General features: G+C 42.3%; 1 protein-coding gene across 17 annotated transcripts in view; it reads right to left on the bottom strand.

The window, feature by feature from the left end:
• LOC309718084 (uncharacterized protein) overlaps nucleotides 1-12,342 on the bottom strand; it is a 30,984-nt gene that overhangs the window by 4,791 nt on the left and 13,851 nt on the right. For 10 of the 17 annotated variants that reach the window (XM_082553076.1, XM_082553070.1, XM_082553072.1 and 7 more), the window contains 20 exons: nucleotides 12,146-12,243; nucleotides 11,656-11,828; nucleotides 11,431-11,550; nucleotides 10,526-10,768; nucleotides 10,180-10,314; nucleotides 9,047-10,066; nucleotides 8,624-8,767; nucleotides 8,343-8,492; nucleotides 7,991-8,224; nucleotides 7,757-7,897; nucleotides 7,465-7,638; nucleotides 7,169-7,369; nucleotides 6,916-7,074; nucleotides 6,448-6,651; nucleotides 6,173-6,361; nucleotides 5,409-5,614; nucleotides 5,146-5,214; nucleotides 4,977-5,021; nucleotides 4,234-4,296; nucleotides 2,697-2,876 (listed from right to left, as the gene is read on the bottom strand). In XM_082553076.1, the coding sequence (XP_082409202.1) occupies nucleotides 2,697-2,876; nucleotides 4,234-4,296; nucleotides 4,977-5,021; nucleotides 5,146-5,214; nucleotides 5,409-5,614; nucleotides 6,173-6,361; nucleotides 6,448-6,651; nucleotides 6,916-7,074; nucleotides 7,169-7,369; nucleotides 7,465-7,638; nucleotides 7,757-7,897; nucleotides 7,991-8,224; nucleotides 8,343-8,492; nucleotides 8,624-8,767; nucleotides 9,047-10,066; nucleotides 10,180-10,314; nucleotides 10,526-10,768; nucleotides 11,431-11,550; nucleotides 11,656-11,828; nucleotides 12,146-12,243 (3,948 nt within the window). Of the gene's footprint in view, nucleotides 1-2,696; nucleotides 2,877-4,233; nucleotides 4,297-4,976; nucleotides 5,022-5,145; nucleotides 5,215-5,408; nucleotides 5,615-5,803; nucleotides 5,933-6,172; nucleotides 6,362-6,447; nucleotides 6,652-6,915; nucleotides 7,075-7,168; nucleotides 7,370-7,464; nucleotides 7,639-7,756; nucleotides 7,898-7,990; nucleotides 8,225-8,342; nucleotides 8,493-8,623; nucleotides 8,768-9,046; nucleotides 10,067-10,179; nucleotides 10,315-10,525; nucleotides 10,769-11,430; nucleotides 11,551-11,655; nucleotides 11,829-12,145; nucleotides 12,244-12,342 lie in introns of those variants that run through there. The other 7 variants (XM_082553073.1, XM_082553074.1, XM_082553075.1 and 4 more) reach the window with 7 other exon arrangements.

Genomic DNA, 12,342 nt, shown 5'->3' with positions numbered 1-12,342 from the left:
GAATTTTAAAATACGATAATGAACTGAATTTGTCAAATCTGAATTTGTGCTGATAAAACAGCTGATAAAATTCTAACATTTTAAAGCCTTTATTAGAAAACAAACCAGATTTTATTCACTTTTCGTTTGTTTTCAGAGCATTGAAATGTTACATGCATTTTAACATGCACTTTATTTGTTTCCATGAACAACAAACTTTTCTTTCTTCTCTTGAAAAGACAGAAAAGTCATTCACACTTGCGGTATCTTATTTAAAACTATCTCATCAGCTAAAGCTGATGCAGCTGAGAGCTGATGGATAGCAACAATGCTATGCATCTCAAGTGACATCAAGCTGTCATAAAGGTTCATAATGTCAGCAGCTCAGAACCTAAAGTTTAACTGGTTGTTTTAACAAGTAGCTTTTACTTTATTTTAATTCAATTATCAGTCCGTTAGAAGCAGCAGAATCAAATCTAGCTCTGCTTAAAGTTGATGTTTACTTTTCTCACAGTAGTGAGTTGTAAATAAGACGATAAGCTGCCTTGGAAAAAAATTATAAAAAATAATATTACTCCTGTAATATTAGTCATGTGGTTGTTGGCTCATAGACTTTCTACAATTGTTCTGTTTCATTTCCAAACTGCTCGCTGTGAGCTGTCAGTCCAGTTGGTCCATAATTTGTTGGACAAAGGAACAGTGTTTGTAGTTTGCCTATGCACATCACCACAGTGGATTTTAAATCAATATGACTGAAATGCAGACTTCCAGCAATTCAAGGTGTTTAACAAGTTGTGAGGTTTAAAAATAATGACTTTTTTTTTGCCAATTTTAAATATCAGGTTTGTTCACTTGAATAAAAATGTTCAAGTCTACAACCTGCTGACATCAAATCTTCTGTTTACGTCTATTTGTGCATCTTTGAAATTTGTCTCCAGTAAAAAGAAAATCAAAACTGTTTGGCTGAGATCAGGTGATCAACTGGCCGTGGAAGAGTATCTCATTTCTTTTCCTTGATGGCCTTATGATCATTGGCTATTTCCCTCCTTATCAATACTTTTCTCTTCCCATCATTCTGGTAGTTCATCTTGGTTTCATGTGTCCAAACTCTTTTAGATGTTTTCTGGCAAAGTCTAATTCAGCCTTCTCGTTTAACCACCCAGCTGTAAAGCCTCTGTATTTCCATTCATTTCCCTCTTGATAATACACTCGGACACTGATACTCTTACCTTGCTAACTTGCTTATGTGTTGTGAAAATGTTTTTTCTTAACCTTGGAAATATTTCATCATCCACTTTGGTTGTTTTCTGTGGTCTTTCAGGCATCTCGGTGTTGCTGAGTTGGCCATTGAATTCATTATCTTATAAAACGTCAGAGATTATTGATTTGGCCACTCTGTAGGTTTTTGCTATTTCTCTGATAGGTGTGATCGGATTGTTCAGCCTAATGACAGTCCCCTGACTTGCTCTAGCCTCATATTTTTGAATAACATTTTGACTCAACTTGTTATGTTACGTCTGTTTCATCTGTCGAGAAATAATAAGGGCACAAGTTTCACCTGGCCATGAAAATGTTGTGGAGACAGTGCATAAAAATGGCTGTAATTCCTAAACAGATAATGCTATACTTTTGTACAAGCCCTTAAATTAAAGCTGACAGATGGCACTTCAATCACATGTTGATGACTTGATTTCAAATCCACTGCGAAACTATTAAAAACAAATGTCTATCTCCAAGAAATTATGGCCCCTCCTGTACGTTTTTCTTTGAAAACTCAAGTGCATACTGACAATATGATATTTTTGAAGGAATTTAAGTTTTCAAATGTAATAATCTTTGTGTCCAAGTCATCATGAAGCACTTGATGCAAATGCATGTCAAGTGAACGTCAACAGATTACATAATTACTCATGTGACAGCGACTAAATTGAAACTGAGTTTCCATCCGTGAAAAGCTTCAATTACCTGAAATACTGTCATTCAAATATTTACTCATGTCAATAACAATATTAATAATAATAATAATGTTGTATTAGCTGTTTGCTGATACAACTGTGAATGAGGCCTCATCTCTTCATAAAAAACAAACAAAGATGCTCAGAGAAAGCAGCAAAATGAAAAAGGTGAAAGCAGCGTAAAAAGAAAGTAAGCCAAGAAAAAAAGAGAGGAAAAAGAGGGGAAATACTGTTCAGCGCCAGCACGTGCAAAACGTCTTGAAGGTGGGTTGCCTTTTAGTCATGCAGCAAATTTGTAAAAGTCAGGTCTGTCAGTCATGCAGTACAAACGTGTTGGGCTTCAGAGGCATCCTAAGCAGGTCTGATTCAGACCGAGTGACATCTCAGGGAGGAAAACCTGTGCCAAAGATGCCTCACCCACAGCGGTCTTTTATGTGAATGAACAAATATAAAAGTCAACGAGTCCGGCTGCATTCTTCATACACATTCAATTAATGCATACCGCATGCCATCAGCTCAGATACATGCACACGCAAACTGTCAACACTGTCTACATCAGAAAGAGCCTGAATGACTCCTCTTCACAATTTCTTCTTCTTTTTAAGCATTACTCAAACACAAGTAAGTGCCAAGTCAGTTCCAAAACTGCTCATCTTAATTAGCCAAATTAGATGTTATTTTTTTACTATTTTTTCTCTCAAATTCTTCAACTGATAGACTAAATGAACTAAAAGGATCAGTTGTTTTTTGTGCCAGACTTACCCCATCCGCGCTGGGCAGAGGCTGACCGTTGATTCCCAGGGTGCGGAAGGGAGAGTGTGTGGACAGGCGCTTGTCCCACTCACTTGGCTTGTGATCTGGGACCGCCTCCATGAAGTTTCTCTTCAGCTCACTGATGCTGGCGTGATGCCTGAGCAGCACCTCCTGAGGCTTATCGAAGTCCTTTACAGAGGAAAGTCGAGATGGGAAAGACGTTGCGGTTGAGGGGGGGGAAAGGATGGAGGATGGAGAAAGAGGATAATACAAGGACAGAAAGTACACAGAGGTTGTCCGGGAAGGGAGAGGGAAGGCAGAAGATGTGTCGTAGAGAGGGAGAGATTAAAAGAAAAAAAAAGTCAGATTATTTGGTGTTTTTTTGCCGTTTTGTGCAACTTTGGTTGATTTATTGATGATTAAATAAGCAGAAGCGGGGTTAACGTGATTCTAAGCAAACATAAATGTTTCAGATTCCTTAAAAAATTATCAGTGTCTCCTATTCAAAATGCAAATTAAACCTGGCAGCTGATTCATGAGAGCAGAGCTGGAGCCGCGATTTATCAAGCTGATAAATATTTGGAGTCATTTGGAGCCGTGGTTGGGTAGAGGGCCTAAACTATACAGCGCAACACTGAGTATCTATTTCACAGCATTAGGCTCGCAGTGAAACATGTTAAGAGAAGAGGCTGCAAACCAAAGAGCAGGAGAAAGACGGTGACAGCAGACATTGTAAAAGCTCTTGAAGATGAAGGCTTGTTCCAAATGAAATCCCCGTTCATTTAAGACAAATGAACAACGGTCAAAGCGCTGATTTGGCAACATTTAGCACCAAGTTGATCTTTACAGGCAACCGCAGGATGTGATAGCAAATAAACAGAACATACTGCAAACTATATATCTGTAAATCATGAGCTGTTGTGGTGCAAAAGAGCAACTTAATGATAAATGTTTCACCAAATGGCATTTCTTTCATACACAACACAGCAGGGATCCCCCCCCACACACACATTTTCATTTCTACAGACTAAAACACTCATTTCCATAATTGTCAAGAAAATGAAATGCATTACTGACAAGTCTGAAAATGAGATGAAGGACAGAGCAAAAGCAGGAACAGGAGAATACTGATGATCTTGAATAAATAAGTGCATAAAACATGAGCTCGGAATGAAACCTGCCATTAAAAAAACAATTAAGGAAAGCTTCACCGTTCTTAGACCTTGGTGCCGCACCAACACCGCACGGTGAATCACTATGAACAGTTTGTGGATTATCAGGAGTGCAGCATCCTGAACAAGTTCAGATTGAACCCAGTCATTTTTTCTTGTTGTTCTAAACTCAACAGCACTCTCCTGAATCAATCGGATCAGAGTCGGTTGCCCCACACAAACACACATTTTTCATGTAATCTACAGCCGCTCGTTAACGCCGACGAGAAAAGTGTGAATCATGCCGCATGCAAGCGTGATGTTAAACAGCAACCGGTGCGCCAAAGAGCAAGAAAATGCAGCTGGAGACCGACGTCTCCAGAAGGGATACCAACCTCCAACATTAATTGGCTATGTCTGATATATATTGAGTCACCCTCAATTTTCTTAGCTCTTTTCTGTGAAAAATGAAAAGAACAAAAAAAAGAAGGTGGGTTTGTTTCAGTTTCCCTTTATGCTGGCATCAACCACACCTCTTCCATGCACACTACGAAGTTCACTAATGTGTTAATAAAACAGAGAAAGTAAGAGTAAGAGTGCATGCACAGTCGTTTGTGTGACCATAAGGGACCAAAATCTGCACTACACTAACAAAGCAAAGAACAGATGGCTCTGGAGGACTGACCGAAGATTTCTATTCTTATACCGAGAAAAGAAAAAAAAGTGATGGAGTGACATAAATGTGATAAAACACCAGTTACCATGCCTCTTTAGTGCATTTAATCTATAATCATGCATGTGTGCATTCCAGTGTTAAGAACAGCAAGCAATGGGAAGAAATGATGTAACTGTTTCAACTTTTAAAAACAGCCAGTAGGTGTTAACGTACTCTGAGACTGTGAAACTGTTTGCAATCTAGCCATTGTTATATTTTCTACCTTTTATGAAATTAATAAAAAATAAATAAAAACATTTCTTGTGCATCGAACCTGATGTAGGTTTCATTTACGACCTAGCTGTGTGGAAGCACAACATGAGAAGAGGGTGATATTAGTCTTTGGGATGAGAAGCTCTTTATCATCAGAAATGGAGGTGGAGAAAATGGCTACGGTAGTATGTACGGCACTAAGAATCTGACCTTTCGCATTCGCACCACCTCCGTGCTCGTCGTCTCAGACTCGTGCTACCCCAGGGGAGGAGAGAGGAAGACGTGTTAGCATCCCCTGAATGTTGGCGTTAACACTCAGATCTCAACCGTGGTATAAGCACGTCTTCTGACATGCAAGACGCCTGCATCTGACACTAACCTGGATGTCCCCATTCATGGTGGATATCAGTGATGAGTCTAGCTCTCTCTGGTCCCTCCACACTGCTGGCTACAGCAGCAAGAGATACACAGTTCACACTCAGACACAGAGAGCGATCTCAGATACTTTAGCATCTTTCACCACAAAGGCGTTGTACCATTCACAATAAAAGACTTTCTATGAAAACACAACATTTGTTATCACTTTTTTCCACACATATTACATTACCAACATTTACAACAGCAATCAGAGTAACTGAATACCTTGGCGTCAGCCCCGGCTTCGATTTTTGAGGGCTCCACAGCTTCTACGGTGACCTGCAGCTTCCGTTCCTCCTGGCGGCTGGTTTTGATTGGAGTGGAGGTCTGAGGCTGGTCGAGAGTGGCCATGGGGATTCCCGCCTCCATCAGAGCAGCCTGGGAGAAGACCGGAGCACTGACAGGGCGCGTGCCCCTCTGGGCGCTCGCAGCTAGACAAAACGCAGACAAAATGGAAATGAGTGAATGTTGGGTTTTAGCACTGAGCAGGCTGCGAGTGGAGAGTTTTGTGAGGATCACGGTGAGTAAAATGCACACGAAAACAGATATAGCATTAAAAATAAAACAGCTTAACAAGCATATGGCACACTTAGCCTCAATGCTGCACAGGTATACTGTACCTCATTTGTTTCCTTTGCTCTCATTTAAAAGGACAAGCACGCATAAGCGTAAGGATGTGATGTGGGCCAGAAGCAGATGTCCACAAAGTGGATCAGTAAAAGCGGTTCTTGTTATATTCCAAACAAATGCTGCAAAAAGGCATAAAGCTAAATGAGATTGAACCAGGGAAATGACGACATTAAGAAAGCATTATTTCTTCAATCGAAGGTCCGTGAATAATGGAAAATGCTAGCTGTGAGCCAGTGTGTCCCGTGCAGAGGTAGCAGCTGTTAGAAATGAGTGTTTTTATGAAGCAAACAAGGCATGACCGTGTGAGGTTTTTTTTAGCCACACACAAAACGAAAAAACTCCACACAAGGAAAAAATACCTGACGCTTTGAGGTCACCCTCGAGTAGAACAAACCAATTATCACTGACACGTGTTTGCGAGGGTCTTTCTTCCAGGATCCGTTTCTCAAACCCCGGTCTCGTCTCAGAAATCGTAATCTTTTTCGTGGCCGCGGCAGGAGCAGGAACTGTGACCTGTGCTGGGAGCTGCTCGCGCTCCGAGACAGCGGCTAATACAAACACACAACCAGGTGTTACTCACCTCAGCGAGAAATGTTTCGTATGTATTGGCATACCAAGCTCTTTGGGATTATACCTGATTTCTTAAGGGACTTATCCAGAAGAGTAAACCAATCATCTTCCACCTCTCTCACTGCTGGACGTGGCTGCACCACACCCTGCTGCTGCTGCCGTATTCTCTCCACTACTGTAATTGTCTGCTGTGCTGTCTGCTCTGTGAGTGTAAGCTCTTTAGCAGGTCTTACATCAGGATATATATGGATGCGTTCCACCCCAGCCGCTGACAGAGTACAGAAAAAAAAACTAAAATGAGATCTGCATGAAGTTAAATATTCCCTCTACCTAAATATCTTAAATGAGCATTTTCCCCTGACATACTGCACCACCATACAAACACAATATAACTAAGGCTGGTGCAGTATTTCTGCATTCGTTTATAATGTGCTCCTAGTACAACATAATAGAAGTCGAGCACAGTTGCCATGTTATTCAGTCTGATAGCATCTCATAGCAAAGCCGCATGGCCATACAAGCAGCAGAATACCTGGTGCTTTTGCTGCTACATCCAGCAGCACAAACCAATCATCGTCCACTTTTCCTGCTCTTGCCATTTCAATCTTCACCATCTCCACAGGTGGCCTCACACCTTCCACGATCTTCACTCTTGCTTCAGTGGTTGCCACTAGATCAATAATAGGTTTGACTACAGCAACAAACACAAACATAAACGTAAATACATCTGATGCAAACTTTTTGCGCACAGCTTCACACAGCACCCATTCGGCGTAGAAATCTACCTGGTTGTACGACCACAGGCTTTTCAAACAGGACAAACCAATCAGCTTCTCTCTCAGAGAGGGAGGCAATTTGGCTCGCTCTAATTTCAGACACACTTGTCCTGTCTTGCCCGCTGTCCGCACCAATTACTGTCTTCTTCCATTCTTCGGTCACCTCAACCTCAAAAGTCTTCATTTCTGGAACGATCTGAGCTGGAGTCACTGGCACAGACAGAGTCAAAGGCGTTGAGTGATACTGCTATGACCACCATAGTCCTCTTAGAATATTATGTTTCAGTCTGAATTTACTGTAATACCTGTTGGTATCATGACTTCATCACGTGCAGTACCAAACAGAGCAAACCAGTCATCCTCTCTCTCTGGCTGGGGAGGCTGTGGTGTAACCTGGTCAATCTGAAGCAATCTCTGCTCTATACTTTTCACTTCAGTTGAAACATCTGGATAGATTTTAGTCTGCATCGACATAGAAACTGCAAAACAAAATTTTGATTTCAACACCGGCTACTATGAAGCATAAGATAAATCTTTTGTTGATCTTATAAAAGCACATTTGTGAGCTGCAGATACTTATAGGGACATCTGGAATACCTTGCTTGGGAGCCACTGCTTCCACTTTCTCCACAGCAGCATCCTCAACTACAAGCTCCCGCCTGGAATCAACAGCCTCTGCTTCAGTCAAGGCAGAAACACTCTCTCTGGTGTAAACCTCAACATACTCAGCCATGGAAGCTACCAACAAAGAAACGGAAAACTCGCTGTATGACACTTGAGGCAAAAAGTGAATGAAGAAACAGCAGGAGCGCAGCGGAAAATCTGCTCTACCTGGTGCCACAAATGAGGGCTGCCTAATGGGAACATCCAGCAGCACAAACCAGTCATCTTCTCGCTCTTTCACATCCTGTAGAAGTGCTACCCCCTCCCTTTCTGGCAGCATTTGTTTTGCGTCAGCACCTTCAACCAAAATGTCAACTCTTCTTTCTCTCTGCTCAAGAGCTGTTACTTCAATCAGAGAGGCACGTTCCTCTGGGTGAGCAGCAATTCGCTCTGAAAAGGTGACTTAGTAAAAAAAAAAGAGGAAAAAGCTCAGGGACTTTGAAAATAAGAGTACCTGCAGTGCTTAGAATAATTGGTTCTGCTAAAGCTGTGAGCCAGCACAGGGGACTTTTATGAATACCTGGTGGTGCGTGTGACGTTTGTCTTGAAAAAACATCCAGTAACACAAACCAATCATCAACTTTGTCTGACACTTGGTGTTGTAGCTTTTCTCCTATATATCTCGATCCGTCTTCGATTGCTATTTCTTTCCTCTCTTCCATGTGAGTAACTGGTAAGCAGAGTCAGGAGAGGCATCTTTAATCGCCAGCATTAACATGCAATTCTTTCATGAGCGAGTAAGGACAAAATAAAGCACAAGGAAGTTTCAAAAAACAAAACAAAAACAAGACCGAGCAGTACCTGATGGCCCAAAAAGCTTTTGTCGGGGAATAAAATCCAGCAACACAAACCAGTCATCAACCCGTTCAACGCTGATATGTGGTTTTTCTTTCTCGGGGTTGAAATGACCACCCTTGTCCACTTGAACACGTTCCACATCGGCAACTATGTAGGAAAGTGAAGACAGAATATTTGAGCGCGACGGAAAACAAATGCCCAGCTGGAAGAGAAGCTGGGCAGTGGTGGTTATTCTCTCTTTAAAAAATACATAGGCCGTATGAAAATCTAAAGTCGAGTATATCTTACACCTCACTGCAGAAATCAAAGCAAAAGAAAAGAGCAAAACGAAAGCCAGTTTGGTTAATATAATGCTAGTGCTTCCGGACATGTATGTCTTTATGGTTTTGATGATATTAGAATATCAGAGGGATTAGCATACTTTACCTGGTGTTTTGAAACCAGCTTTGTGTGGAGGCTGATCTAAAAGTATGAACCAAACATCATCAACTCTCGCCTGAGACAGACCTTCTGACCTCTCTGGAACCTCCCTATGTGGCCTCTCCTCCACCACTTCTGTCTTACGCCACAGTTCCTGTCTTTCTAACATCTCCTCTGATGCAACACTAGACTGTCCCTGCACGTCTTCCATGCCTTCCTGCTGCTGCCCCCTCTCTTGTACAATAGTCACTATCTTCTCAGTCCTATGCTGAACCTTCTTGTATCCTGCTACAGCAGCAGAGCCGGCGACGTCTGCATCTTGCCACTCCTGTTCCATTTCACGCAGTTTCTCTCTAAAGCTATCGTCTGTGTCTTCTTCACCCTCCCACTTCACCCGTTTTATTTGTTCTTCCAAGTCATCCACTTCACCCTCACTTATATCTATTCTCCGCACAGATTTCCTCACCACCATGTCCGTTATAACCCTGGATTGGATTGACTGTCTCTGCTCCAAATTGCTCTCTCCTTCCCTTAACGCTTCTACCACTTTCTTGCCCACTTGTTTTTCGCTCTCCCGCTTCACCATGATGTCTTCCTCCTCAGGCAACAAGTCCTTTAAAAACACCTCTTTTATTTGTTCTTCCAATTCGTCCACTTCGCCTTCTTCACCCTCTTTTATAACTCTTCTCCTCACAGATTTCCTCACCACCATTTCTGTTACACCTTTGGCTTGGATCAACTGTTTCTGCTCCATGTCTCTCTCTTCTTGTTTTAGCTTTTCTACCTCTTCCTCCCCCAGTTCTTCCTCTACTGCATGCTGAATTCTCCCTGCAATTTCATCAATTTCTTGTAGCCTTTCCTCAAGATCCCTCACGTCCCTCAATCTTCCTTCCAAAATTTCCTTCTCTGTAAATGCATCCACCAACATCACTGTTTCCCGCATCCTCCCAATCATTTCCTCAGTGATCATTTGCTGTTCTTTCACGCTTATGACCTGCTCCTCCTCCTCCCCCTCCGTGGTAGAGACTGGAAGAGTGATACAACAAACCATTTAAGTGCTGCAATTAATTGTTTTTTTTACCATTTTTTACCCAAAAAAGTGTGAAGGTTTTTGCAGAAAGCCAGACAAAGAAACTCACGTTGAAGTTTTTCAAAATGCTCAGAGGGAGACACGCTGAGCAGACGGTCAAAGTACAGGAACCAGTCATCCTGTTTTATCACCACTGGTTCCAGTTGGTGGTCCATAGAGCTCGTTTTTGCCAAGCTAGTTTCAGCTGACATCAAAAAACAAGGTGCAACATTTTTTGTATCAGGTGATCAAACAACAACAAACTTCAACCAGCTGAAACGAGAAGGCCACGTGGAGCCACGCGCCTGGTTTCTTACTGAGTAGTGCCGTGTGCATATAGTATGGTGGCAACATGAATGAAGTGCATGTTAAATTTGCGACATTTGACGCTACCCATGCACTATAAAGGTAGATACCTGGCTCTTCAACAAAATCAAAGGGTGAGATAAATGGAATATGAGGCTGATGATCCAGAAGAATAAACCATTCATCTTCCGTTCTCCTCTGCTGGTGATCGTCATCGCTCGCCAGATCCAGCCATGGCTGACTGACTGTCTGGATAATGGTTTGAGGACCAGCAGTCCCAGTCTCCGTGCCAACAGTACGCCCCTCCTCCTCCTCCCAGGACTGAGTGAAATTCTGCTCAAACTCCCTTCCGGCTGTGAAGACATGACGAGGTGATGCCAGTTATGTAATGGTTTTGCTGCAGAGATGACGAGCGGCTGTGAATGCTGCACAGCGCTTCAAGCAAGCAAGATTTCAAGCTTTTGTGCCAGACTTCTGTGAGTCCAGTAAAGCGAAGTTAGTATAAAGATGAATGAAAGATGCCTTTTGCACTTTGGAACACAAACAGGCTCCAGATGGAACCCGTTACAATGATGGGCACTGGGGCAGTGATGAGGGAGGTCAGTCAGTCAAAAATTCAAGCATAAAGGCAAATGAAAATAAGCAAATGAAAGCGGTTGTGCAACACACGTTAAGTGCAAAGTTATGAAATGAAAAAAAAGAGGAACAAGAGCCTCAAGACTGGAAATACCTGTTTAGAGTTACATTTGTGAGGAAATTTATTTAATTTCTTTCAGATTTCAGTAACCAACAATACTGTGGAGTCACACCGGGGAAAGTACAGGGTACGTGTCCCATCTCATGTATCAGAATAGGTCACTTTCCAGACAAGCTAACTGTGCTGAACAGCAACAGTTTTGCAGGTATGGAAGCAAAGATGAATGGAAAAATGATGCAAAAAGGCTGTTAGATCCTACAAAGCAATCTGCGAGTAGAAGGTATGCCAAAAGGCATCACTTCACACACTTCGAAGTACCTGTGAATTCGGAAGAAGGCTGGGGTCTTTCAGATACCATCAGCAGTGACCAATCATCAACCTGAGTCCTGGCTGATGCCGAGACTACCTGCAGAAACTGGAGAGTTTCATCTCCAGGTTCTATAGCAAAAGAAGTCAGAGGGCACCTTATTGGACCTGTGGTTTATTGCAGGACACACACACACACACACACACACAGGTGTGACAACATACACTCACGCATACCTCCATCTAGGTTGCGAGACAGCCTCTTGCTTGCAGATCGTGTGAAGCGAGGTGCCGGCCGGTCGATCATGGAGCTCGCCTGGCGGGTCTGGGCCTGAGTACGACCGCTGTACCGGAACTTAGAGCCCAAGGCGAGGAAGCGACGTGAAGAGGGCGGCTCCACTGTTGAAACCCTGAGCAAGAGATATAAGAATTACATTTTAATCTACACATTATTTGACCATTACATGAACACTGTGGATTCAAAATTATAAACCCTGCACTGTCTTCTTTAAAAAAAAAAAAAAAGGATTCGTGTTATGTAAAAAGATTAGCAACATGTTTGGATTTATCTCATTAAACAGACAAAAGCTTTAAGAGTGTTCAGCTTTTCCTCTGTGGTTAAAACTGCTGTGGTGCCAATACAGGGCTTAAGGTGGAGTGAGGAGTTAGCCAATTAACAAGTGGATAGGGAGGACCTAAGTGTCACTCAGAATCAAAGCGTTGTTACCTGAAGAAGGTATGATGTTCAACACAAACTTTCCACAGCTTCTTTGAGGCTTTGTAGTTGGGCAGCTTGAAACCAATGGTGCTTTCATACTGCTCTTGCTAAAAGCAAAGAAACAAAAGTCAAATTCAATGACTCCATAGCGACATTATTCTGCAATTGTGAAACACAGTTTTCTTTAAATAGTGAAAGAAACTGAA

The sequence above is a fragment of the Aulonocara stuartgranti genome, assembly GCF_965226115.1.
Source record: "Aulonocara stuartgranti genome assembly, chromosome: 11".
In the NCBI taxonomy this organism is placed as follows: Eukaryota; Metazoa; Chordata; class Actinopteri; order Cichliformes; family Cichlidae; genus Aulonocara; species Aulonocara stuartgranti.
Note: the sequence above shows the minus strand (reverse complement) of the source record. Positions and strands in the feature narration are given on the sequence as shown.